At 43.9% G+C, this 24,582-nt stretch overlaps 7 protein-coding genes across 9 annotated transcripts in view; 4 read left to right on the top strand and 3 right to left on the bottom strand.

Moving 5' to 3' along the window:
• The first annotated feature begins 16 nt into the window (after positions 1 to 16).
• Positions 17 to 3,206, top strand: Naa80 (N-alpha-acetyltransferase 80). 2 transcript variants are annotated; one of them, XM_026818487.1, is made up of 5 exons: positions 17 to 108; positions 353 to 466; positions 539 to 672; positions 741 to 1,066; positions 3,123 to 3,206. In XM_026818487.1, exons 2-5 carry the CDS (start codon positions 360 to 362, stop codon positions 3,123 to 3,125), a joined length of 570 nt encoding a protein of 189 aa, XP_026674288.1. In that variant the 5' UTR covers positions 17 to 108; positions 353 to 359; the 3' UTR covers positions 3,126 to 3,206. The 2 variants fall into 2 exon arrangements, with proteins under 2 accessions (XP_026674288.1, XP_017890100.1); XM_018034611.1 differs by lacking the exon at positions 3,123 to 3,206 and having other exon boundaries at positions 741 to 1,419.
• Positions 1,397 to 2,400, bottom strand: LOC108630984 (flavin reductase (NADPH)). The gene is made up of 5 exons (XM_018034609.2): positions 2,306 to 2,400; positions 2,032 to 2,196; positions 1,867 to 1,956; positions 1,658 to 1,789; positions 1,397 to 1,589 (listed from the first exon to the last, which is right to left on the bottom strand). Exons 1-5 carry the CDS (start codon positions 2,376 to 2,378, stop codon positions 1,444 to 1,446), a joined length of 606 nt encoding a protein of 201 aa, XP_017890098.1. The 5' UTR covers positions 2,379 to 2,400; the 3' UTR covers positions 1,397 to 1,443.
• Usp5 (ubiquitin specific protease 5) lies at positions 2,975 to 6,500 on the top strand. The gene is made up of 13 exons (XM_018034596.2): positions 2,975 to 3,237; positions 3,320 to 3,445; positions 3,524 to 3,697; positions 3,766 to 3,872; positions 3,954 to 4,481; positions 4,553 to 4,624; positions 4,691 to 4,877; positions 4,960 to 5,124; positions 5,186 to 5,367; positions 5,428 to 5,813; positions 5,884 to 6,090; positions 6,165 to 6,274; positions 6,350 to 6,500. The coding sequence occupies exons 1-13, from the start codon at positions 3,142 to 3,144 to the stop codon at positions 6,413 to 6,415; spliced, it is 2,406 nt and encodes an 801-aa protein (XP_017890085.1). The 5' UTR covers positions 2,975 to 3,141; the 3' UTR covers positions 6,416 to 6,500.
• Myo31DF (Unconventional myosin ID) lies at positions 6,474 to 12,386 on the bottom strand. Its single transcript, XM_018034594.2, has 14 exons — positions 12,136 to 12,386; positions 11,022 to 11,128; positions 10,755 to 10,950; positions 10,456 to 10,675; positions 10,182 to 10,394; positions 9,912 to 10,115; positions 9,638 to 9,836; positions 9,399 to 9,568; positions 9,059 to 9,319; positions 8,737 to 8,981; positions 8,171 to 8,666; positions 7,905 to 8,095; positions 7,581 to 7,829; positions 6,474 to 7,506 (listed from the first exon to the last, which is right to left on the bottom strand). The coding sequence occupies exons 1-14, from the start codon at positions 12,222 to 12,224 to the stop codon at positions 7,293 to 7,295; spliced, it is 3,054 nt and encodes a 1,017-aa protein (XP_017890083.1). The 5' UTR covers positions 12,225 to 12,386; the 3' UTR covers positions 6,474 to 7,292.
• A 59-nt stretch (positions 12,387 to 12,445) lies between these two features.
• Positions 12,446 to 14,396, top strand: LOC108630987 (uncharacterized). Its single transcript, XM_018034614.2, has 3 exons — positions 12,446 to 12,997; positions 13,338 to 13,659; positions 13,769 to 14,396. Exons 1-3 carry the CDS (start codon positions 12,811 to 12,813, stop codon positions 13,851 to 13,853), a joined length of 594 nt encoding a protein of 197 aa, XP_017890103.1. The 5' UTR covers positions 12,446 to 12,810; the 3' UTR covers positions 13,854 to 14,396.
• A 1,184-nt stretch (positions 14,397 to 15,580) lies between these two features.
• Positions 15,581 to 19,805, top strand: LOC108630978 (ankyrin repeat and zinc finger domain-containing protein 1). Its single transcript, XM_018034597.2, has 11 exons — positions 15,581 to 15,852; positions 16,110 to 16,316; positions 16,388 to 16,701; positions 16,859 to 16,973; positions 17,044 to 17,189; positions 17,259 to 17,484; positions 17,547 to 17,816; positions 17,896 to 18,379; positions 18,438 to 18,579; positions 18,652 to 18,825; positions 18,920 to 19,805. The coding sequence occupies exons 1-11, from the start codon at positions 15,753 to 15,755 to the stop codon at positions 19,091 to 19,093; spliced, it is 2,352 nt and encodes a 783-aa protein (XP_017890086.1). The 5' UTR covers positions 15,581 to 15,752; the 3' UTR covers positions 19,094 to 19,805.
• LOC108630979 (uncharacterized) overlaps positions 19,749 to 24,582 on the bottom strand; it is a 19,172-nt gene continuing 14,338 nt past the window's right edge. Inside the window, exons 10-15 of one of the 2 annotated variants that reach the window (XM_026818480.1) lie at positions 23,927 to 24,016; positions 23,729 to 23,852; positions 23,443 to 23,661; positions 23,280 to 23,371; positions 23,080 to 23,211; positions 19,749 to 22,962 (exon numbers count right to left, since the gene is read on the bottom strand). In XM_026818480.1, the coding sequence (XP_026674281.1) occupies positions 20,923 to 22,962; positions 23,080 to 23,211; positions 23,280 to 23,371; positions 23,443 to 23,661; positions 23,729 to 23,852; positions 23,927 to 24,016 (2,697 nt within the window). In that variant the 3' untranslated portion in view covers positions 19,749 to 20,922. The other variant, XM_026818479.1, reaches the window with a different exon arrangement.

The following is a 24,582-nucleotide window of genomic DNA, read 5'->3' as shown; positions in this document are numbered from 1 at the left end:
CGAAGCTATTTCCGCACGAGAAACGTACGGGTGAAGCATCGTACGGCGGTCTTTAAAATTGTCGCGTCGAGTTCTTCGTCCTCCTCCTCCTCGTTTAAAAAAAATACGGTAAGGACACCTCCGCCACAACGGCTATTTATTGCACACGCTGACACGTGTCACTTTCTATTTTTCGATACCTGTCAATCGCAGGTTGTTGCTCCGTCGCGTTTCCATTTAAGGGTCGCTCGCGGTCTCTTTTGAACATCCATTCGCTCCCCTCTGATTTCACCGGTCGTTCGCCGTTTCACGAAATATGCTTTATTTAACCTTTCACTGGTCACGATCAATTTTATATTTCAATGTTTCACAGGAAAATTATGAACGATAAGGAATACAGAATACTACCTCTTCATAAACGACCAGATTTAGTCCCAGACTGTTGCACGTTACTTAATTCCGAGTGGCCAAGGAGCGAAACTGCACGGTATACTTGTAACGATATGCGTGAAATGAAAATTGTACCTCCGAACGATTGAATAAACTCTGATTTAAACAGGTTGAAGTTTCTAAATGTGTCGTGCGATGAATTTCCGACTTGTCTAGTACTCGTCGACGAGGAAGACAGGGTCCTCGGCCACTGTAAAGTATCTTTGATTCCAAGATTACGCCACAGCTGCTTCGTACAATCGGGTGAGTCTCGTCGTATGTAGAGAGTACCGAACTACGACGTGATCGATCAATGATCTTCAATATTTTAGTAATAATCGATTACAAGCGCAGATCCCAAGGACTGGGGTCTAGACTGTTACGTGGCACCGAAGAGTACGTAGCACGGAAGGGAATCAAAACTGTGTATTTGATAACTAAGGGTCAAGAAGTGTTTTACCTTAAGAACGGGTACAGAACGTGCGATCCGTTCAAGGCGTCAGGGATCAACGACGTCGTGTACTCGAGCGCAGCGTTTGCTAAAGCGAAGCTCAGAGAGAAAAGCACGCAATGCTGTGGGCCACCGCCTCCTCCGATGCCAAACTTTCAAATGCCAAAGTTCTATGATCTGGGCGTGACAACTCAGAGGACGCACATGGTAAAAAAGTTATCGCAATAACGTGACGATTCTCTCGCGTTCCATACGTACATTATTTATTTATTTATTTATTTATCTAGAAAATTATTTTTTTAATTACTGTTAAACGCGGAGATGCGTCTCGTTCTCGTATCACAGAGCATAAATTACAATCATTCCAACAGACGTTACGAATCAATCATTCTTTAAACATTGTGCAGTATCCTCGAGTCGATGCGGTATGTTTTGTACAAACTGTTTGAAAGCTTTCCTATTCAGCGTTCTTCAAGAAGCAAAGTATTAACCTTTTTCTTTTACACATTACAAAATGTACTGTCGAAGAAGAAGATGGAAGATTAAAACGTTTATTCGTGCGAGACTGCGTTCTGTCCGTCGCGCTACGCGATGTTAGCGATACCACAAACTTTTTCATGATGTTCCGGCTGTCCAAGACTCTCGACCAGGAAAGAACCTAAATCGTGCTTAGATATGGCCCTACCGGGAGACTCGTTGTGCTTCACTACGTACTTTGCATTTGGTTTGTCTGGAAAACAGCGAAGCGCATAAGTATGTAAATGTGTACACGGGACGTTTAAAACAACGTGTGCGTACCAGCGATATGAGGCGGCAATACAGCGACCCATTTTAATTGACTTTCCTTGAGGATGTCGAACATACGTTGGTGGTCAGCGTTCAAATCTTTGAATATAGCGGGCACTGCTTCGGGTTTGTAGAACAAGAATGCTGTGGGGAACAACGGTCTGTTAGGAAATGCATCAAGATCATTGTTTCGTGCGTAACGTATGGCAGAAAATGTTCACCTGACAAGCAGACAGATACTACTTGCACGTCGTGCGCTTTCATAGCGTCTACTATATTCTTCATACCCTGGGACAACACGGTAGTTGGACCTGTACAGAAATCAAACTTAAAATCTTAATTCGGTTCGAAGTAAATTCATATCGTGTACAACGCGCGATGCTCACTTAAATCATTTCTTGTACCGAGTACGACGACCACTCCGTCCCTTTCGGACACCGCCTTCGAAACTTGTTCGGGATTGGTAACGTCCCCCACGACTATGTCGACTTTATTTTTTAAGTTCGCTGGAACTTTATTTTCATCCCTCACGAATACTCTTACATTTAGACCTGCGATCGTTAGAGAGAAATCAATGTTACACGTAACTCGGACTTCCCGTTCGAACGATACGAACGTTTTTTCTTATACGTAAACGAGGAGAGAGAAACCTAAGTTTACCTTTATTTACAGCGCTGTTCAAAGCGCATAATCCGGTATTTCCCGTAGCACCAAATATCACTATTCGATTCATGACGATAACACGATATTGTCGGACGACAGCTACCACAGTTATTCGTTATCTACTTTGAGCACTTGGGAAGCGACTGTCGTTTGATCAAAAGTGTCGTGTCATAGTCGTGCTCTATGTAGATTTAAAAATTGCAATTCCTAAAGATTCACAAGCGAGGCAGTGACGTCCGTTCTGGCTGATTCCTTATCTCGTTCTGAATCTCTTGCGAGAAATAAATAATCATATATAAGGTAATCGGAAAGTTTCGTTCGCAAGTCAGATGATTACTTCGTACATTATTGGAATGCCATCTTTGTGAGCCTACTGTCCAGAATTTCGTGTGACACGATAAGAATGCTGCCTTCTCGACGCGTCGTCGCGGATGAGAGAACAGAACGGCAGAGAACGGAGCGGAATGAGATGGACGTTATGCGGCGTGATCGAACGTGTAAAAATTAAAAGTTCGACGAGCACGCAGGAAATTATTTATTTCATTTCCCCTGATTTCCCCGGCGTACGATTCGTTCGAGAAGACCTGGATCAAATTCGATGAAATTCTCGATGCCACCATTATTGAGCACCACTGAGTTTTAAAGAGAATCGGGGGAAGACTCATATACAGGAATTATATCCCTGTCCCTTGGCGCTCTCTCATTTCTCAAATCACGCATACGGCATACATACACCTTAGATTCGGCGAACCGGCGACACTAAAATTGGTTAATTTACACGATTCGTTCGAACAATTTTGTTTTGTTTTCACAGTGATTACATTTTGTTTGCGATGGAAGAGTTGATGAAACATTTGTCGAAGATAAGGATACCGCAGAAAACCGACAAAATATACAAGGACGAGTGTGTTTATTCTTTCGATACTCCAGTAAGATGTCACGATTATCTTACAATTGTACACGACAACGGAATAACGTCCGAATGATACTGATCGATTTTTCTCTGTTAAGGACACCCCTACTGGCTTGTATATTAATCTTACCACGTTTCTGGGATTAGGTCGGGATCATGTAATGAATTACTATGACTCGACGCAAAATCCGGTGTTCTTGCACGTTAAAAGAAAAAGGAAAGAGGTGAGTACGGACGAATTTTGACGGCGATTGAAACGAGGATACTTCAACGCGAGATGAAAAAATTCATAAACGATTCAGATCCCTTCTAAGCAAGGAGATGGGCCTGAGAAGAAGATTACTAGATTAGCGATAGGAACGGCTGATGGGTTTACGCCGGATCAACAGAAATACACTTACCACGAGACTTATCAAATTGTCATGTTGCCAAATTTTACAACGATACCCTATCCAACGGATGATTTACCCGAACAAGTAAGTTTCCTGTATAAGGAGGGCAGACGAGTAAGAGGAATTGTGGAATCAACGAGTGATTCGTTTAGGTGCAGCAGGCTGTTAAATGTATACTGGAGGCAGAATCTGCGACGAAAGTGGCAGAAATAGAGGCACTGGCTGGAACTTGGGACGGAGAAATAAAAGTGGTTTCAAAGTAGGAAGGAACATTGATAAAATACATTGTAACACGGTAGATCGTTCCTATCAGTATTCGACGTTATCGTCAAACTTGCAGACACGCTGCGAATCTTAAACAGTTGGACAATGGAAAGAAGATACCTCCGAGTGGATGGAAATGCGAGAAATGTGATTTAACCCAAAATCTTTGGCTGAATTTGACCGATGGCAGCGTGCTTTGCGGACGGAAATTTTACGATGGTACCGGCGGGAACGATCACGCAGTCGAACACTACAGAGCCACTGGTTACCCTTTAGCAGTGAAGTTAGGAACTATCACCGAAGAAGGAAAGGGAGATGTATTTTCTTACGATGAGGATGACATGGTTGAGGATCCGAATCTGATAGCGCACTTGGCTCACTGGGGCATCAACATCGCGCAAATGGAGAAAACGGAGAAGTCCATGATCGAGCTTGAATTGGACCTGAATCAGAAGTTCGGCGAATGGGTCGCGCTCCAGGAGTCGGCGAGTAGACTGACACCGTTGTACGGGCCTGGATATACTGGACTCACGAACTTGGGCAATTCTTGTTATTTAAACAGCGTGATGCAAATGTTGTTCGTGATACCGGACTTCGTTAAGAGGTAAGTATTCCAATTTCGATGAGTACGCTGTATCGTTCACGTCGTTCTCAGTGACCGGGAATCAATTTCAGATACGTAGATAACGCGCCGGAGATATTTCGGCAGAATTACAATGACCCAGCCAACGAATTTAACGTCCAAATGTAAGTGGAGAACGAAGCCAGAGCGTAGAACGCGATGTTTGAGATACATAAGACTTCGTGTTGCAGGGCTAAATTTGGAATCGGTCTGCTCTCTGGTAAATACTCGGTACCGCCGGAAGATGAGAACGAGCCGCGCCAAGGTATCCCTCCGCGGATGTTCAAGACTTTGGTCGGACGCGGACATCCCGGATTTTCTTCAAACCGGCAGCAAGACGCGCAAGAGTTCTTTCTTCAAATCATAAACATCATAGACGTAATTATATCGTATTTCGTATGTATACGAGCTCAAAGAAATGCTGCGATTTCTCATACGATGATTGTGATGTCGATATCAGGAAGTCGGGCAACGTCAGAGACCCAGGCAGCCGAATCCCACCGATTGCTTCAAGTTCAAAGTCGAGGAAAGGTATCGGTGCGGTCGTTCTAACAAAGTAAAATACACTTACCGCCCAGAATACTTGTTACCGCTTCCGATACCCGTAGAGGCTGCCGTAAACAAGGTACGTCCTTATAATGCTCACCTTGCGCGATATATGTTTCCACGTAACGTGTCGTGTGTAGGAGGAGGTCGCAGCCTACGAGGCGTTGAAGAGCGAGACCGAAGCAAAGGGTCAAAAGTTGGATTCGAACACTCTCGTCAGACCTCGGATAAAGCTCTCGTCTTGCTTAGAAGCATTTATACAGCCAGAAACCGTGGAACAATTCTACAGTTCCGCTTTAAATGAAAAAACTACGGCACAGAAGTGAGTCACGACGCTCGTAACGTCTGCGTGACGCGTTTAACGATGGATATTTTCTCGTAGAACGACTAGATTTGCCAATTTCCCGGATTATCTGTTGATTCATTTGAAAAAATTCATGATGAAAGAAGACTGGACGCCGGCTAAGTTGGACGTGGCCGTCGAGATGCCGGACTTACTCGATCTGAGTTCCCTCCGTGGTCATGGACTGCAACCCGGTGAAGAGTTGTTGCCAGAAACAGCTGGTGCCGAGTTGCCGCCGTTCATTTACGATTCCGACGTACTGAACCAATTGACAGACATAGGATTTCCACCGGAGGCTTGCAAAAGGGCTCTGTACTTCACGGAGAATCGTGGTTTGGACGCAGCTACGAACTGGTTGATGGAGCACATCGCGGATTCGGATTTCGCGGATCCCTTCGTACCACCCGGGATCAATGCCAAACCAAGTAATTCGCCGCCTGAACCAGACCGACGAACATCGGTGCTCGCGTGTACATTATGCTCCCCTGATTTCAGAAAAGAGTAAATTTACGATAAACGAAGACGCGTTGGCTATGGTGATGGGCATGGGTTTCACGAGGGAGCAGGCAACGAAAGCTCTGAGAGCGACGGACAACAACTTGGAACGCGCGGCGGATTGGATCTTCAGTCATCAAGCGGAGCTGGACGCTGTGGAAATCGAGGAAACCGACGAAGACGAATCTTTTCGAGACGGATCTCCTCGTACGTTTTTCTTTTTCTACGATAGTACATATTTAGAATCATTCGTTCTATATCCGCGTTCGTATGCCTCCCAGAATACAAGTTGGTAGGATTCATATCGCATATGGGCACGTCGACGATGGTAGGACATTACGTGTGCCATCTTCTAAGAGATGATCGATGGGTGATATACAATGACGAGAAAGTACGTATCGCTATTGATAGAATGAGTCGCAGTGGAAAATGTAATTGTATTGGCACAACTCGTTATTCATTGCAGGTCGCATTGTCCGAAAATCCACCGAAAGAATTAGGATACATATATCTATATCAACGCATCGATTAGACGATCCGATTATTTTGTATAAAAATTGTATTCTACTACGTTCGAACAATAAAAAATGTAACAGGTAAGAATAATTTTTATTCATTCCATTTGTCGTCGTGATCGGTTTTATATTCAATCACGGACATAGAGACAAGTAGAAAATAAACGTCAGTAAAAGTTTATTTTATAACAATGGCACCGTTTCACAACGTGCTATATCGTTTCGTACGACCTTCTTTAAAATTCCATGAAATTTCCATTGCCATGAAACAATTATAGCATCACGCATTCGTGACGTAACAATTAGAAAACTTTTGAGTACAACAACTGTGACAAATTCTTTGTTAACAACTAACTTTACGGACATGCGTTTGAGAACGTAAAGTTGTAGACTAATTCACGTAGAAATTTCGGTAGAATAATAAAAACTTTCATCGAATCTCATTAACATTTAATGGCCGTCGGTGTAAAAATATATTTTCAAAAATACTTTTAAGTAGAATGCCACCTCGGTAAGGCGATCGTGTCGAAGAGCGATACTCTCTTAAAACAATACTGTATTAATTCTCTTAGCTTCTACATGGACATCATCCCGGTTAAAACGATTTACAGTTATTCACAATAGTTGCACGTATTTACAGAAACGATTTCTTTAAGCACTTCGACAAATTTGTACTAGTATTTAAATGCTTCGCGTTATTGAATTAATATATTGTCACCCGTTCGTAACTTACCGCCTCCACTGACTTCTCTATCTAACGTTATTTGTACATTGAAAAATGCATAAGGAAGCCTTCGAAATGCATTGATAAAAATCTTTCCAAAATCTGTCTGCTAATACGTGTATAGACTTACGCGTAAACATAAGAAAGGCAGTTTAAGTAAAGGCACTGTTTCAATTGGTAGTCCGCGGGTGAAACCTTGTATTAGCACCACCGTCGATTATATTTTCCGAGGGCGGAATGACATATACAACGTTATCTCCATCCTTTTTAAACGTTGGTTCGTGAACGTCAGGATGCACCTCCACTCGTAACACTCTGCTCTTGTTCCCTAGCATGCATTTGAATTTCACGTCCACCGTTACTTGTAGATCGGCAGATCGTAATCTAATAAAAATTAAATCACTCTCACATATGTACGTACGATTCAGAAGATCGATCTCGTCGACGAGCATACTCACTGACTGTATCTGTTGGTCAAAATACCAACGAGTTCCCCGACCCTGTCGTCGTTGGCAATGATCGACAGGACGAAATCGTTTCCTCGGTTCGAATGAATCGTTATAAGCTGATCCATTCCGGGCGACACGCTCAACCCCGTTATCTCTGTTATCGGCATACCCTTCTTCATGGTTTTAAATTTGGAATTTTCAAGTTTGTATATCGCGTGCTCGGTAACTACCAGCACACGATCTTTAGGCTTGTTGAATCTGCAATCGCAACCCGTTTGGAACAGAGTGGTTTCATACGATCCGACACCCGGCATAACGCTGAAGCGTACGAACCTGTTAGTTTTTCGGACGAAGGCGCTGAACAGAACGGTCTTGAAATGATCGGTGTTGCGGAGATTGTTTATCGAAGAATTGAAAACGTCGCTGTGAGGATTCTCGTCAGGTTTGGACAAGTAATTCCCTTCCCAACGCCTGTCTTGTCCCCAGTTCTGTCGCTTCGAACGTAAAACCACTCCAGCAGCCATCTGAGACACGTCCAAATGATGAGAATTCGTTTGTATAACGATCGAATCGAAGAACGGAAGACGTGCACGGAATACCTTTAATCGTAGTTGAGGCCAATCTTCTCTGGGTATAACTCTGAGAATCATCCACGCCCACCATCTTCTGTACATCGTCCTCAAAGCGGGTGTCACGTGGCGCGTGGCGAAATTCTCACGGGGCCAAGTCAAGCGCTTCCCATAGTCTCGCATCGTTTTCGCGTTACGGAACAGCTTGTCCAATTCATTTATATAAGTACGCATCTTGTATCTTCGATAATGTTTCATCACTACGAGCGCCGCTTTCATCTTCTTATACTTCTGACGGCAGAGATATCCTCTCCACTGTTTTTGCAACAATATCACAATGTCCGGGATCAACTCGCTACGCGCCTTTTCCAACGCGAACAGCGTTTGGGGCGAACGAATAAATATTTTAGTGTGACCGTATTTCACGTCGTGGCCGAAACCCTTCTCGTCCATCAATGTACGCACACCGTCTTTATCGTTGCCGCCTCTAAAATTCGGCCAGGTGTATTGGGATATCATTTTATACCTGAGGGATGATACAGTTCCATTAGTATGATCGTAACTTTACACGTTCGTAAAGAGAAGCGTAACGTCACCGTTTCAGGAACGTGTCGTATCGTTGACGGTACGCGAAACCCGCCCGTCTGACCAATACGTTCTCGAGGAGACCCAAGTATCGCACTTGATGCGTGACTCTTTCCTCGTCGAATACGACCGGTGACTTGACCTCGTTCGGTTTTATACATCTCACGTAAAACGGCTCTTTGCTCGTCAGATTCTTGACTAGAGCTATCATAGAATTACGGAAAAGGGTCCCAGCTGTCAGGGGCCTTTTCGTCGTCTAAAATTAAACAGCGAATAAACGAAAACGGGTCGAAAACGCGACGGGAGAAATGCACCCGTACTCGTTTCACCTACTTTCAAAATGTTCTGAGCACCTTCGGGCCACATTTTGCTGATCACCGAATTACTGCTGTTGTAAAGTAGACGTTTGAAGTCTTGAAACAACGTGTCCTTATTCTTGTCTAAGAATCCGTTGACATTATATATCACGTCCCCGGCGTAGTGCCTGATCTTGAACTGAATTTTATGTTGTAGTTCCTTGTCCATCGGTTTCAATTGCCGGGAACTGTAATGTTGATGGTCGACTAATTTCTTGTCCATAGCTTCTAAGAGCATCTGAAACGCGTGCATGACAAACTAGTGAGCGATACGCCCGAACGGATATAGTAGATTTACGTGTAATAAGAGAACTGACTTCATCCGTAACTTTGCCAACGTTGAGGCAAGCTTCATCCATAATCGCTATAATCCCTTTATGGGGTTGTTCCACGAGTTCACAAATTATTTGATTGTTAAAATAATCGATGTTCTGCCATGCTATACCTTCCTTCCTGTACTCCTCCTGTTCTTGTTTCAATACAAGCTCTGAAATAGCAAAACGGTTCGTTAACTTCGTTCACGTCGGTGTGACAGATCTGTACGATACGATCCTACCGATGAACAATTGTTGCAATTTCTCGTTGCAATAATTGATGCAGAATTGCTCGAAGCTGTTCGTGTCGAAAATTTCAAAACCATATATATCTAGCACTCCGATTATCGTTCTGTATCGTTTGCAAGCTTCGTTGTCGTTGACAGTGATCGAGGCGTTGACGCGTGATACGATGCTGGTGAACAGTCTTTCGTACATAGCCTGAAACATGTGATTTTCCCCCTTGTGATAAATTCTGTTTTTCAACTGGTAAAAGTCGTGTAGAAGACGTTACACCTTGGCCAGCGCGTCCCTTCCATATTCTGCCTCCGTCGAGGTGTGAGTTTTCTGCATGACTTCTCCTCCTGCCGCGATGACTCTTTGCGTGAGTGCAGTACTTAATTCGTGTGGACTGATGGAAAATAAATTTGCTGTGTCGTTTAAAGCTGCTCTGTTCTCGATGAAAAGTTTATCCTCTTCGAGTTTAAACGTGATGTTGCCCTATGAACGAAACTTCGAGTGAGAACTTATCTCTAAGTCCTTTTTATTATCTCCATTGCAACGAACCAAGTGTAACGTGCCGGCAACGATATTCCAAATCGTTTGAACTTCATTTTGACTGAATCCAAGCGTAGACATCGCAGACATAACTGCTTTGTAATCACTTTTATCGCTCGGACTCGCTTTGTTACAATTCCCAGCACCGACATAAAAGTATGCAGCTGGATCTCTCACTAAACGTAATTTATTTAATTCTTGTTCACTGCAGCCGTTCAACAACTGTGAATTTTAAATGAAACACTTTACAAGATACTTTACAGAATAAAGTTATCGCGCATACCTGATAAAAGCAATGAAAATTCCGTTCGCCGTTCTGTTGATACACGACTCTCGACTTTTCCAACAAGTAATTGGTGACATGACCGCCGATTGGATCACCCTTGAAATTGAAATCAATGTCCATGTATTTTCCGAATCTAGACGAATTGTCGTTCCTGTTCGTCTTGGCATTTCCGAAGGCCTCCAGTATCGAGTTGGATTGTAACAGGATGTTCTTAACTCTAGAATCCGAGAAACCGATGCGCACGTCGTAAAAATTCATCTACGTAACGAATTCTCGGATGCTCTCGGGTTATATACCTTTCTATTTCTTGCTGTCCGGTCAAATTCGTGACTGCAGCGATATACTTCATGATAATTTTGCTCGCCTCGGTTTTACCAGACCCTGACTCGCCGCTTATTACTATGCATGTATCACGACGTTGTTGTTTCATCTCTCTGTGCACAGCGTCGGCGATAGCAAAAATATGAGGCGAGTTCTCGAACAACTCTCTGTCTAAAATGTAACATCGAGTATAACACATATCTCCTACTGATCTCGCGCCGTTTCATGACCTAACGCTTTACCTCTGTATTTATTAACGTGCTCATTGTCGTACAAGTTAATACTCCTGTACGGATTTAAACTAACGCACACTTCTCCGATGTACGTGTAAATCTTGCCAGCATTGAATCTGAAACAATTATTTCTCATGTAACATATTTTAACAGGGAACACACTCAGATAGGAAATATAATTTTTATTTGGACAACGATAAATCTTATCTCTTTATCGTAGGATATTTATTGTTACAAAGCAATCTTATATATTTATTTCAAATATTGATGGTTGATAACAGATATAAAAGAGGGTTTGAAGTTACATCAAGTACGAAGGTACGTAACAGTTCCTGTTAGGTCTGATTATCTGTCCTCCTTGTCGACAGTTACGCGCATGAAATTAGTCATCTTTTCGGTTTCTACATAAGTACATGTATATGAAGGACGCGTGTTCGATTACACATTCAAATTAAAAGAATATCATGGAATTCGTTCTTTTAATGAAAAGATTGGACGAGTGTCCGAGATGCTTTGAGAGTATACGTAAAACGAAAGAAATCGAAACATACTCGTCGTCGAGAACGACCGAGTGCAGTGCAAATTTTTAAATAAGTGCGAACCGAAGGCGATGACTCATGGAAGAGAACCCGATAAGACTCGAGGATTATGTGCATTGCAAAAATAAATGTTGCGTTTAAACGCGTGATAACAATTGTTTCGTATGAAAACGAACGAAAGTTATGCATTTGTAAATTATAAAATTGCTGTTTCCCTCTGAAACGAGGATACGAAGATTTTAATTACGAACGGAACTGAAATCGGTGGAGAAGAAACTTATCGATTGGAAGATTTCGTGACCGAGACAGGGGGGTAGGTTTTTGTCGCGATTTATTTTATAGGTCAAGTTCAAATCGAATTTTAATTAGGGCAAAAATCGATTGCAACCACCTGCTGATATACGCACAGGTACGCGGTCATAGGCCACGCCCTCTCGGTGGATGATTTACAAAGTATTACGATCACCGGGACACGAACGGGATACCTGTCGCAATTAATGAGATTCCCAAGGGAAAAATGGGAACACGTTCCCCAATTTCCCGCCAATTTCCCGGTTTGTTACTCGTTCAGAACGTGACGTTACCTCGCTCGTAGATTGTCCACGATCTTCTCCAACGTGATCTCGTCCAGGAGAACCAAGTCTCCGACACCGACTTTCTCTTGCGTTGCCATTTTTTGTCAGTGGCACGTGTATACACAGAATTTAACGTGTCATGCACGTGTAAGTACGCGAAACCCGTTCCCTGACGGAGACCAGCTCCTCCGAACGTAACGCTTCCTCCCCGTCGTCGTGCGGGTAACGAACAGTAACGAATACCACCTCTCGGTTAGCTGAAGTTGAAACCTGAAACGTGTTGTTCAACCTATCGCTTGCCCCTCCATGATCTTCTACTCGCAGGGTCGTTGTCATTAATAATTCGAACGTGCAAAGGTACGGGCTGCACGGGTTCGCTTTTTTAGAAATATGTGGTACCCAGCAGAGAGCTACATGTTCAGAAATTTTCACGTCAATCGCGCTCTTTTAAATAAACGAATATCCGCTATTTTCCCAAAGGATGATCGGTGATACAGCCCTGAAATTAAATCTTTCTAAACGCACGCGCAACAGCGACGTATATCTGTCATCTAGTCGTGACACTGTTATTATTATTCACTGTCACTGTTATTTTTGGAGATTCGTGTCGTTTGTTGTTCATGGTCGGTCGAATGCTTGGTCCATAAAAGAGTACGTACGTGCTCCCTGTGATAGAGAATAAAAATGGGAAAGAAACGATTGGATATACGTTTCAATGGTAGTGCCGAAGGGAAAGATCTAGTCGGAAGTAAGGATGATAAAGGCACGTCACGGTTCTGGCACAGAATACAGAGGAACGAATGGACGTTTACTTTGCTCCTCCTTTTAATATCGCTCTCCATGATTTTGAAGAAATTGTACACATATTACGGTAAATAGCATTTAAACAAGAATGTTCGCTTGCTCAGAAATTAATGATCTCTAACACGTATGTTGCACGAACTTGCACCCTGTACATACATTTTCTTTAAGATCGATCGGACATTAAATATCCGTTCGTAACAATTGTTTCCAATATCTTCGTATTGACGAGCTTCGAGCGATAATGCAGAACTTTTATTTTTAATACATCGTTCGCGATGAACTGTACGTCTTTTGATTTGTTCCTTTTTCTTCGCAATCGCGAGTTAACAAGTTTCGTTACTGCAGCATTGCATGTGAAAGAGCTCACGAATATTGTTATTCCTGATGTTTTCGTACCATCTCTCTAGGAAGTAATTCGCAGCTGCAGAATAATGTAGCATCGTCGACATCTGTGTTTTCAAACGTGTCCAATCTGTTATTGTCACATTTACCGGATGTGTCGCAGTTCGATGCGAAGCAATTGTCGATTGTAAGTGAAAAGTTTGTTAACTTTAGTCAATACGATGATGTTGTAAGTGTAACGACATCGTTCTGTAAAACGTTTGGATGGTTGATAAGAGCAGCAGTATGTGGTCTTATTACGATGGGTTTTACTTGGTTTATAATTTACAAAGATAGCAATGTCCCTGGAATCAATCCACCCTCCCCCTTTAGTCCCTCCAAGCATAGGTAAGTTCGAATGTGAATGAAATGATTTAAGCGACAGACCGCAGAGTTTTGATCATACACGCGATCTTCTCGGTTGCTCGTTCTCTAATGTTCCCCGTTCTTCTTTCAGATTTACAAGGGAATCAAGGATACAAATTAATTATTTGATGGGAATAATCAATGGAGTACTGATATTCATCTACATGTGTCTCTGAAACGTCGTACCAACGTATCGGTGCTCGTGTGACTTAAAAAGAATTATTATTAGTTATTTCTGTTAACTAATTATATGTTTAATTTAATAATTTATATCGTAAATCAACGTATAAAACATCGTTCACTGTGAAGAACGAGTGTTAAAACTAATTGTAAGTAGATTTATTTATCTATGAGAGAAACGCAAAACGGGATGTCTTATGTTTGAAAATGAAACAACGGACAGTATTTAAATGCTATGCAAGATTTAACATCCACATGATATCCTATAAAGTACAAAACACGTGTTTCATTCAAATTCTTGCTCGTTCATTCATTTCTTCGTTACACTTAAGACTGTAGATATATTTATATTTATTGATAGACTAAAGGGAGCTATGGGTGAATAACCGTTAACTATTATATGTACTAATCTCACGATGTCCTGCATACGTGTTGTAGTAATGTGCAAAATATTTTTATAATTAAATGAGTGGAATTAAATGAGTGGAATTAAAAAGTGGAATGACTGAGAGTATTAATAAACTGTATTATCAAGAGAACCATGATTTTCTTTACGACCAACGATTTCATTTCGGTCCGATGTCAGCTGTGAATAAAGATCAACTTTCTTTGTTCGGAATCTGATTCAGAAAGTAAATACATACAAATGTAGCGTTTGAACCTGATGTACGTATACATGTAAAAGTTGATAGATATAAAACTGTCTGTGCAAGATGTAAAATAATCATGCGTCACCTATATCGAAAGCATTTGGACCCGACTATGTTTTTAAAGGTACATTCAATGCTATTATTACAGATCTCGCTGTTTAAGGATGTATTGACTATATAGTCAATACCAAAAGTTTATGTACATTAGAAAAATACATTTCCTATCATTAGAAATAGTGCACTTTTCTTCTAATTTCGATATTTAATGAGTTGAGTATGATTATTTCGCATTTTATTGATGTTGACGAAATCCGACCATTCCACCGTCGAAACGACAAACTTTTCGCAAAAAATTTCGTTTTTCCTCAATAGCTCCTAAACCCTTGGAGATACGGGAAAATTGCATAGGACCTTTCTTGTAGATCTCGTCGTCCCCTACAAAATGAGTCTAAATACGCCCCCCTACGTCCATCCGTTCGGGAGTTATTGACGAAAAACGAAAATTGCAGAAATATTGCCGTACATATCGGTGTCAAGCATGTTCGCAGCCGTGAACGCTAGATGGCGCCACGATGATTTTTTTAGCCAAGCAGTTTCGCTTTTGACAAAAAATTTCGTTTTTCCTCAATAACTCCCGAACGGATGGACGTAGGAGGGCGTATTTAGACTCATTTTGTAGGGAACGATGAGATCTACAATTTTTGCGTAAAAAGAATTCGCTAGTGCCAATAGTTAACGAGTTATTTGTAAAAAACGAAAAAACGGTTTTTTGTAAATAACTCGTAAACTATTAATGTTAGCGAAGAACTATTAGATAGAAATTGTAGATCTCGTCGTCCTCTACAAGAAAGGTCGTATCCATTTTTCCCGTACGACCAACGGTTTAGGAGTTATTGAGAAAAAACCAAATTTTTTGTCAAAAGCGAAAGTGCTTGGCTCCAATATTGCTGCACCAGACAGAAAAGCGGGTTCGCAGCCGTGAACGCTAGATGGCGCCACGAGCACCTCCAAACTCATTGGGGCCAAGCACTTTCGCAGCCATTTACGCTAGATGGCGCCACGAGCGCCTCGCAACATCAGCGCCTCGCAAAGCATGCAGTAGTGTTCCTGTCATTTTCTTTTTGAGTGTTTTGTAAATTGATTTACACGTTCTATCTATTTTATTCGATCCGGTGATCGAATTTGTCGTTTCCCAACGTGACTTCGAAATCATCGTTACAGAGATTACAACACGCCGCGAACACGATGAATCATCAGATGTTTAAAATATACAATCAGGAAGACTTCGACAGAATCACGAGAGGAATAAAAGTTGCACAATGCATGCAATCGAGAACATCATCTGGTAATTCTGTTTAGATCAATGACGAGTTCACGTTTGCGATCTACAATGAGCGTGCGATCAAGTTCCGAATCGTTATCTATTTCTTTTCAAAGCTGGGACTCTTGGAGTATTTTGCTACTTGTTCCATTTGTCCGTTTAATTACGTCATTCGAGTCGATCGCATCCGTGAACTTTGGAACGCGCAACACTAATTCGTACTGTGCTTCGAACGTTATAATCGTGTCGTTCGGACAACGTTTAAGGTTTATAAATCGCAGTTTCAGAAGCCGAAAGAGTGTTCAGCCAACTTGACGATTTGGTCGTGTCGGATTCTTTGTGCTGTTCATTTTGCAACACGATATTCGAAGATAAAGCGCAACAGAGGCTGCATTACAAATTGGATTGGCATCGTTACAACTTGAAGCAACGTTTAAATGGATTAAAATCTATCAGCGAAGACAAGTTCGCCCTCTTAGCTGCCGAAGGTACTGCTTAGGCAATTGTCGAAGAGATCAGTCGCCACGAGTTATACATGAAACATCGTTTACGATCATAGGTGATGTTTCGAGCCTGTCTGGGAGCGATACTGATTCTGAGAATGAAGAGGAAACGTACACCTCGGAAGCGGGAGGCTCGCCGAGCATGCAATCCGACGTTAAAGGCAGTGCCGCTAAGAGCAAGAGGACCGAGAAGAAAGGGAAGAGCACGGAATCGGTTTCCGATGGCTCCGACGCGGAATGCGACGACGTTACGAAGGAGAAAAAGCTGGAAACCTTGTTGATCACTGCGAGTCGTCATTCGAAAGTCTTTTTTGAGAACGACGATGGGAACATATTTAGTATTTACAGGTGTTTGCTTCACAATAAAAAGGTCTGTTTCTTTATACTCTTTGAAAGATATAGTCTCTCGAGTAATTTAAATATAGACGTTCTTGTCTACGATCTTATCTGGTAATTTGATCTACTTTGTTAGAATCACTTGGCGTGTCTATACTTGCCAGATCAGGAGAGATGCAATTACATTTTAGGAAATTCCAGCGGTAGACAATGAGATGATTGCTCAGGCATTAGACAGTGGAAGGCGGACGACGTGGACTGTTATCATGATTGGTGGCGGTCATTTCGCTGCAGCTGTGTTTCAAGGTAGCTTCGATTCGGAGGGAAGGCGGTGTTCCGCGTTACATGGATCACGAGGAAATCATTCCCATTTCAGATGGTGAACCGGTAGTTCATAAAACGTTTCATTCCTACACCGTGCGGGCGAAACAGGGTTTTGCACAAAGTTCGCGCACAACGGCTAATCATCAGAAGAGTGCCGGGACTAGTTTACGTCGTTACAACGAAGCATCTCTCCTTCAGGTATTCCGCTTCTTAATTCAGCCGAGCTGTAAATATCTTCGTACACATTAACGCCTAACGGTCTTTCAGCATGTGCAAGAAATACTCGAATCATGGTCGCCTCATATCAATGGCTCCTCCCTGATTCTGTACAGAGCAGTGGGCCCGTATAACCGCACCGTATTATTCGGGGGGAAGAATCCACCTTTAGACAAGAATGACTCGAGATTGAGGCCGTTACCGTTCCCCACTCGCAGGGCGACGTTCAGCGAAGTCAAAAGGGTGTACGATATATTGAGTACTATGGAGATCTACGGTACGACGTTAATTTCACGTTCTACCGGGTGACGTGTTCACATCTGCTTCGTCGTTTCGCAGGTTCCGCAGCTGACTTTACGGACTGTTTCCCAATTTCACCGCGTCAACCGATCAGAAAGAAAGTGTCGAGAACCGAGGTGACCAACGAAGTGGCGGAGAAAACGGAGAACGGAGAGTGCGAGTCCGACACTGCCAATGGTGCGCGCAATCAGCGAGAGGTCGATAAGACTAAGGTTCCTGTTCAATCCTCTCCCGAGAGACAGCACAGAAATTCTCGGTCCCATATAGACAGAGCGAAGCCAAGGAAGAGTCCGTGTCGTCCTTTACCCGGTAAAGATAGAACGTTGTCGTTGTAAATGTGAATGAAACCTGATTGAACAGTTGACAAAAGTCGTTGTCGTTCCCTCAGACATCGTCGCTAAATTGGCACAGTCGTCTTCGGAGTCGGAGTTAGACTCGATTGGTGCTGGTGGCGTTCCGATGGACGTCTCGTTGATCGAACAAGAGATGGAGATCGACTTCCATGAGAACCTGCTGGCGTTTCAAGACACCGTGCCGAGATACATGAAGAGCAAGAAAGCTCGCCGTCAGAGAAAGAAGGCGAGAAGGGACGGTGAAGCGTGTCCCGTGAACGAGACGTTAGCCAACGCCAGAGTCAAGCTGTGGTCCGCGTGCAAATTAGGCGACTGTGAATTACTCTCGTCCACTGTCGACAGTTTATTCATTGAAGTAGAGAAGGGCGTGGAGTTAGAACGGAACAAAGAAGACGACGCGGCTGATTCGAGTTCAATTATAAACAGGGACGACGTGACGAAGTTAGTTAACGATACCAACGAGGACGGGAATACGATGTTGCACTTGGCAGCTCTAGGCGGACACTTGAAACTAGTATGGTAAGCATTGTGATCACAGAATTGTTCGAAGAGTGTTCATCGAATCGTTTGGCTACAGGCAATTACTTGAAATCGGATCGGATCCTTGCAGTAAGAACAAAAAACTGCAGACACCGTACGCAGCGGCGAACGATAAGGAAACTAGAAATACATTTAGAAGATTCATGGGTTCTAATCCGGACAAATTCAATTATAGCAAAGTACGTGGAACTATTGGTTTTTAGGACGATGTTACCGTTGCGTGTGAAATAACGAATGGATTTGTCGCGCAGTCTCAAATACCCGGACCGCTTACCGACGAGATAGAACAGGAGGAACTGGAAAAAAAGAGACAGCAGAGGAAAATCAAACGGGAGAAGGACAAAGTGAAGAAGAAGGAGTTCGAACTTAAGAGACAAGAGGAGGACGCGAAACAGAGATTCCTGGATCTCAGCGATCGAGAAAAGGTGGTTACTCGAAGACGAGATCGCTGACACACCCGTCTAACGTCTTTAACGTGCTGTATCTTTAATCGATCTTTCGTGTCGTAACGTGTTGCAGAGAGCATTTGCTGCAGAGCAACGGATTTTGAAGCAAGGCTGTGCCTTAGTTTCCCGGTGCTTTCAGTGCGGCGTGGACATGGCAGGTCAGGTGCCTTTCGAATATAATTCTAATCGTTTCTGTTCGATGCCGTGCTTGAAAGAACATCGACTTCGTAACAAAGTCGTCGCTTGATGAACGCGTGGACACCGTCAGAGCGTCAGTGTTGTCCGCCGAATCGGGCGGTCGAGCTACATCCTCACAAACCGCTATCCTTTTTATCTTTGTTACGTTTCAATTACGATGAGACGACGGTGCACACGAAAGTTCGTACGAGGTTCGATTCGAACGTACGTGTCAATGTCTGTGAACAATGGAACTTTCGATAGCCGGTATTCAGTGTGGTTACTTATTTTTAAGATCGCCTCAAGCATTTCTTATCCCTGTCTATCCTATATATCCGGTCCCCGTCGCTTACTGGAAACAGGGACTTGAGCAAATGTTTGAGGCAATCTTAAAAATAAATAACGATTCTGAGTACCGGCGTACGGAACGATTTGATGAGCTCGTGAGGTAGTTACGATGATATTTATGAGATGCCATGTCTGATGTAATGGTAAGTGGTAATTCGAGGCGCATTGCAACTGTGTGGTGCGCATTTTATCTGAGTAAAAGTTTCTTAGAGATTTTTAGGAACGGAAGTGTTGTGAGGTGTAATAAATGGTATACATATAAGAATTTGCACAATACATGCATTTTGAGAGAAGGTGCGACGAAATGTTTCGATGCTCATCGTGTCCGTTCGCTCGTGTTTCTAATCTCGACGTAAGATTAAATTATGCAGAGTAGGTAGTATACAAAGAACTCGTGTTTATTAAAAATTAAATACATGTCGGTTACATTTGAATGTATAACATCTTTTATATATTTAATGACATACATAAAGAGCTACATTTTTCCTTTCACGTGCTAACGATGAACAGTAACTAAATTTCACATTCACGAGCGCGATATTACATACATTCACACCGAGTTCACGACGATATTACGACTCTCACATCGATTACGTTTCATCGTTATAATATCATAACTTTTCTAGTACATATTTATACGACGTAACGTTCATGCGAAACACGAGTCTTCTACACGCGAGTGTATCATAATTTCTTTTTAAAACGGATAAATATCGATTCCTCGCTTAACAGGATATTCCGTTCCCACAGGATATTCACTCTGAGAGTTAAAATTCATTAATAGATAACTCTGACTGGATTCGCGTGTGAATCTCATTGATGACTAGTACAGAATAAAAGAAAATGAATATTTTCTTTCGGCGCACATCCCCTAAAATCATTACGATCCAAAGTCGGTGGTATATCGACGAGAGAACACGCATCCCGAACGATCTATGGGCCCAAGAGAAGTGTTACGCGTCGCATACGAATCTCGGGTAGTAACGACATACTGTTTCGTTGAAATAATAAAATAAGAAACTAACGCGTTGAATCTACGTTTGAAATTCAGCAAAGACAATGATTGGACACAATTTAAGTATTTGCATCTGTAATTGTTCGTTCGCGGCGATTCACGGTATATACAGTAACGTGAGAAAATACTTCGAATTAGACGTGTCAGGTTTTCAGTGTTCCGTTGTTCAGGTGTGTACTTTAGGCTGATCAAGCTTGATTCCTATCGACGCGATTTCCCCCGATCTGGTAACCAGTGAAAAATATCGTTCTGCATAAAAATCATAACATTTCCATGGTTTAAGTACAGAACATAAAATTTTTGTTCAAATTTCTCACTGCGCCAATTCGTAGTTTAGCTGAACAAATTTCTTTTTTCTTTTCATCTTTCATCGTCAGTATCGTTGTTTCGATCCTTGAACGTTGCCGTTTGACAAAATGCAGAGGTAAATCCGGGAGACGTATAGAGCTATCGGAAGAATCAGCTTTTCAGAATTAACTTCAAATTCCACCTCGACGACGATGCGTCCCCGAGAATCGTGCGTTCAATGAGTATATTTATATGGATGTGGAATCGTCGGAGTCCGTGTCGTCGCATTCATCCTCGTCGTACAGTCCACGAACGTTACCATCGAGCCAGTTACTTTCCACCTTTACCTCGTACTTGTTCTCCCGAGTCCTGTTCGAGGGCACGATGGTCACGTACGTGTTCTTCATGTTTTTCACCTCGGACTGCACCGCGCCGACGTTCCTCGGACTTCTCTCACCGCTGCTGACCGACTTCGAACGAACTTTAGTCTTGTCCGTAATCTTTTCGTCGTCCACCGATTCCAATGAGTTCTTCCTGCGGCTGTCCTTTCTACACACTCTCTCCTTGTTGCTCGTCGCCTTCCTACCGCGCTTTGGGCTCTCACTCTCCAGGTACTTCTTGATCCACTTGGGCGTCTCGCTCGAGTACGGCGACTTCTTCGAGTACTTCGGATTCGCGATGATCATCGGCACGTCCGTTTCGATTACCGTCGTGATCACCTGCTCGTTCTCGTCGAAGTTGCTCTCCAGATACTTCTTCTTCGGTACCACGGACATGTTCAGCTTGTCGAACAACGAGCCGGTGTCGTCCGTGCTCTCGTACGTGTACGAATAGTGTCTTTGGATGTGTTTCATCGGCTCGGCGTCGACGATGTTGATGATCGTCTGCGAGCTCGACGTCTCGTTTTTACGGTTCTCCTCCTTCTCGTCCTTCCGGAATCTCTCCAGGGCTTCCTCGAACAGATGCTTCGGCGACTTTCTGCCGAGGTCGAGAGGCCTTATCGGCGAGCAGATGCTCTGCCTCAGGTTGCCCGTGATGCTGTGCCTCTGCCTGGTCGGCGGATCGAGCAATCGGCGCAGACTCGAGTTCCTTATTTCCGGCACCGACATCCTCTCCCTGTTGGGAATCGGTGATACAGATCTGTGAAGCCTGCTCATCGTGGTCTTCTGCTGGGTCATAGTCGACGCCGTGGAAGTGATCGACACTACCCTGCTCAGCTCGGCGGTCAGCAAGTGCCGCTCGCTCGGCGGTAGTATCGGCGTGGTGCTAGCCATCAACACTCTTCCGAGGCCTTCCGTGGTGGGACTCCTGCCGCCGGAGATCCTCGCGCTTGGGATCACCGGATGCTCGTCGATTCTGGGATGGTGTTCACTGATAGGCGAACTGGCAATCGGCAGCAATCTCGACCGTGTCATGTCTTGATTACGCGTCAGTTGACTGTCCAGACTAAACCGCTGCTTCGGCGTGCCGGCGATCAGCTTCAGATCGTTTTGCGTCTCGAGTTCCGGTATAGAGAATCTGTCCCGATTGAACTTGGTCCCCGCGGACTCTTTGAAGTTTCTGTACTTAGCGCCGATGTCCAACTGCGACAAACGATCCCTGTGGCTGGCGTGTATGCCCGGCGAGAATCGTTTGTGCTTGATAGGCGGCGGCGAGGGGCTGTGGAACATCATCGCGGGCAGATGAATGTCTTTGCCGGAGCTCAGACAGGGCTGAGACAGCCTCTGTTGACCGCGGCCGGGATGATAGTCGCCGGTGACCAGAGTCGGCTGAGAGAGACGTTCCCGTTTCCCCGTTACGTCCTGCCGCAAAGTGAATCTCCTCACGTCCGGCTGAGAAAGCCTCGAGGAACCTTGAACTTCCATCGTCAAACTGCCCCTCGAGCTTCCACCGAAACCCTGCACACTCGGCGCCGACAATCTCTCCTCGTTGATACTGTTGTCTCCGGACGCTGCCCTCAGGCTGGTGTACGACAATCGGGAGCCGCGAGTCATCCCGGCGATGTTCATCCCGCTGAAACTGTAATTCAACGTCGGCTGGGACATCCTTATGCGACGGTCGGGGGAGCCGCTGGATCTTCGGTCGTACGATATAAGAAGGGTGGGCAGATTCGGTTGGGAGTAACGACTTCGTTGACTCGCGGGCGAGTAACTTGGCGGGCAGGGCGTCGTCGAGTGGGTGCCCTCGTACGTCGCCGAATCCTGAGACTCGATGCTGGACTGCGACTGGGGCGGCGGTTTCACGGGGGTGATGTGTAGATTCGGATGGGACAAACGGTTCTTGCGACCCTGGACAGGTCTCTTCAAATGATCGATGAGGTTTGGTTGCGAAAGACGTATGTAGGTCGTCGGCGGTCGGTTCAGGTACCAGAGGTCCCGACGGGAGTACGGCTCGCATCAGAGGGCACCCTCCTCCCGTAGTCGACGTATGTAGACTGGTCGAACGTCTTCGAAGAACGACGGCTGATCCAATTCCGCGGCACGCGCGATCCCCCCGTCCTTACATTCCAGCCAGTAGGTGTCCATCAGTCCCTTGCCCTTCAACCAAATTCGTTCGCACGATTCACGTCGGACGTGCTCGAGTTCGTTGGATCGAAAATTTTTACCTTGACGTCGACCAGGCCACGGTGCGCAATCTTGAAACCGCCCACAGCGTCCAAAGCCTTTTTCATTTCCAAGCTGATATGTATTCGTAGAGCTACGAGCAAATTCAATTAAGATCGAGGCACACAGGAGGAGGAGAGACTCATTGGAAAAGTGAACGGGTACCTTCCCCGGTCGATTCCATGCGACTGGCCGTATTTACCGTGTCGCCGAACAGGCAGTACCGGGGCATCTTGCTTCCCACGATTCCGGCGACCACGGGTCCCGTGTGCGCACCGCTGCGTATCTGTAGACGCTCTCCTGGTCGTTTCGGCACTTGAAATATCGACGATGCCTCGAGGAGATCGAGGGCCATCGTTGCTATCTCGGACACGTGTTTGTCCCCTTTAAAAGGTTCTATTATTAGATATATAAAGAATTGATCGAATCAGAGTAGAGAAAAAATGTTCACCGTTTCTAACGGGCAACCCGGAAGCTACCATGTACGAGTCGCCGATGGTCTCGACTTTGTATACGTCGTAACACTCGATACGGGCGTCGAACAACTTGTAAATCGAGTTCAGAAACGTGACCACCTGAAAAAGGGCGCGTGGCAATTTGTACAATGGAACGGATAAAAATCGACGGGTCTGTTTGTACGAAATTTTACTTCTAAAGGTGTGTTCTCCGCGGCGATCTCCGTGAATCCAACGATGTCGCTGAAATACACGGTCACCGCTTCGTAGTACTCCGCCGGTACCTTCCGAACAATCATTCGATTAACGCTCGAAATTTTAAGGATGTATTGGCTATACAGTCAATCCCAAAAGTTTATGCACTTTAGAAACGCATTTTTTAAAAAGAAATCAGACATCGGAAGACCATTGCTAATAATAAACAACAAAAAAAAAAGTTTCGATTTTTCCGAGATTTTTCCAAGGGGTACCCCTTCAAATTTCGCGAAATTTTCGTTTTTTGCCCATAACTCCTAAACTGTTGAATCTACGGGAAAATTGCATCAGATCTTTCTTGTAGAGGACGACGAGATCTACAATTTCCATATAAAAATTTGTCGCTAGCATTAATAGTTTACGAGTTATTGACGAAAAACGGAAAAACAGCTTTTTGCAAATAACTCGTAAACTATAGATACTAGCGAAACCTTTTTATACAGAAATTGTAGATCTCGTCGTCCTCTACAAGAAAGGTCCTATGCAATTTTCCCGTACGACCAACAGTTTAGGAGTTATTGAGGAAAAACGAAATTTTTTATCAAAAGTTCGCTGATTCGACGGTGGAATGGTCGGATTTTGTCAACATCAATAA

Source organism: Ceratina calcarata, unplaced genomic scaffold, assembly GCF_001652005.2.
Source record: "Ceratina calcarata isolate Rehan_Ccalc_2016 unplaced genomic scaffold, ASM165200v1 scaffold8, whole genome shotgun sequence".
Classification (NCBI taxonomy): Eukaryota; Metazoa; Arthropoda; class Insecta; order Hymenoptera; family Apidae; genus Ceratina; species Ceratina calcarata.
The sequence above is the reverse complement of the archived record's forward strand: the minus strand, read 5'-3'. Positions and strand labels throughout refer to the sequence as shown.

What these genes read in the sequence shown, in the direction of transcription:
- Naa80 (XM_018034611.1), top strand. Translation starts at nt 360, where the DNA reads ATGAACGATAAGGAATACAGAATACTACCTCTTCATAAACGACCAGAT. An exon ending in CCAAGGAGCGAAACTGCACG is followed by an intron (nt 467 to 538) that starts GTATACTTGTAA and finishes TGATTTAAACAG; the next exon opens with GTTGAAGTTTCTAAATGTGT. An exon ending in CAGCTGCTTCGTACAATCGG is followed by an intron (nt 673 to 740) that starts GTGAGTCTCGTC and finishes TCAATATTTTAG; the next exon opens with TAATAATCGATTACAAGCGC.
- LOC108630984 (XM_018034609.2), bottom strand. Translation starts at nt 2,378, where the DNA reads ATGAATCGAATAGTGATATTTGGTGCTACGGGAAATACCGGATTATGC. An exon ending in CGGTACAAGAAATGATTTAA is followed by an intron (nt 1,957 to 2,031) that starts GTGAGCATCGCG and finishes ATTTCTGTACAG; the next exon opens with GTCCAACTACCGTGTTGTCC. An exon ending in AGTATCTGTCTGCTTGTCAG is followed by an intron (nt 1,790 to 1,866) that starts GTGAACATTTTC and finishes TGTTCCCCACAG; the next exon opens with CATTCTTGTTCTACAAACCC.
- Usp5 (XM_018034596.2), top strand. Translation starts at nt 3,142, where the DNA reads ATGGAAGAGTTGATGAAACATTTGTCGAAGATAAGGATACCGCAGAAA. An exon ending in TTTATTCTTTCGATACTCCA is followed by an intron (nt 3,238 to 3,319) that starts GTAAGATGTCAC and finishes TTCTCTGTTAAG; the next exon opens with GACACCCCTACTGGCTTGTA. An exon ending in ATACCGGACTTCGTTAAGAG is followed by an intron (nt 4,482 to 4,552) that starts GTAAGTATTCCA and finishes AATCAATTTCAG; the next exon opens with ATACGTAGATAACGCGCCGG.
- Myo31DF (XM_018034594.2), bottom strand. Translation starts at nt 12,224, where the DNA reads ATGGCAACGCAAGAGAAAGTCGGTGTCGGAGACTTGGTTCTCCTGGAC. An exon ending in TTGCCGGCACGTTACACTTG is followed by an intron (nt 10,116 to 10,181) that starts GTTCGTTGCAAT and finishes TTTCGTTCATAG; the next exon opens with GGCAACATCACGTTTAAACT. An exon ending in TTGGCAAAGTTACGGATGAA is followed by an intron (nt 9,320 to 9,398) that starts GTCAGTTCTCTT and finishes CACGCGTTTCAG; the next exon opens with ATGCTCTTAGAAGCTATGGA.
- LOC108630987 (XM_018034614.2), top strand. Translation starts at nt 12,811, where the DNA reads ATGGGAAAGAAACGATTGGATATACGTTTCAATGGTAGTGCCGAAGGG. An exon ending in GAAATTGTACACATATTACG is followed by an intron (nt 12,998 to 13,337) that starts GTAAATAGCATT and finishes CCATCTCTCTAG; the next exon opens with GAAGTAATTCGCAGCTGCAG. An exon ending in TTTAGTCCCTCCAAGCATAG is followed by an intron (nt 13,660 to 13,768) that starts GTAAGTTCGAAT and finishes TTCTTCTTTCAG; the next exon opens with ATTTACAAGGGAATCAAGGA.
- LOC108630978 (XM_018034597.2), top strand. Translation starts at nt 15,753, where the DNA reads ATGAATCATCAGATGTTTAAAATATACAATCAGGAAGACTTCGACAGA. An exon ending in GCAATCGAGAACATCATCTG is followed by an intron (nt 15,853 to 16,109) that starts GTAATTCTGTTT and finishes TATAAATCGCAG; the next exon opens with TTTCAGAAGCCGAAAGAGTG. An exon ending in GTTTGCTTCACAATAAAAAG is followed by an intron (nt 16,702 to 16,858) that starts GTCTGTTTCTTT and finishes ATTACATTTTAG; the next exon opens with GAAATTCCAGCGGTAGACAA.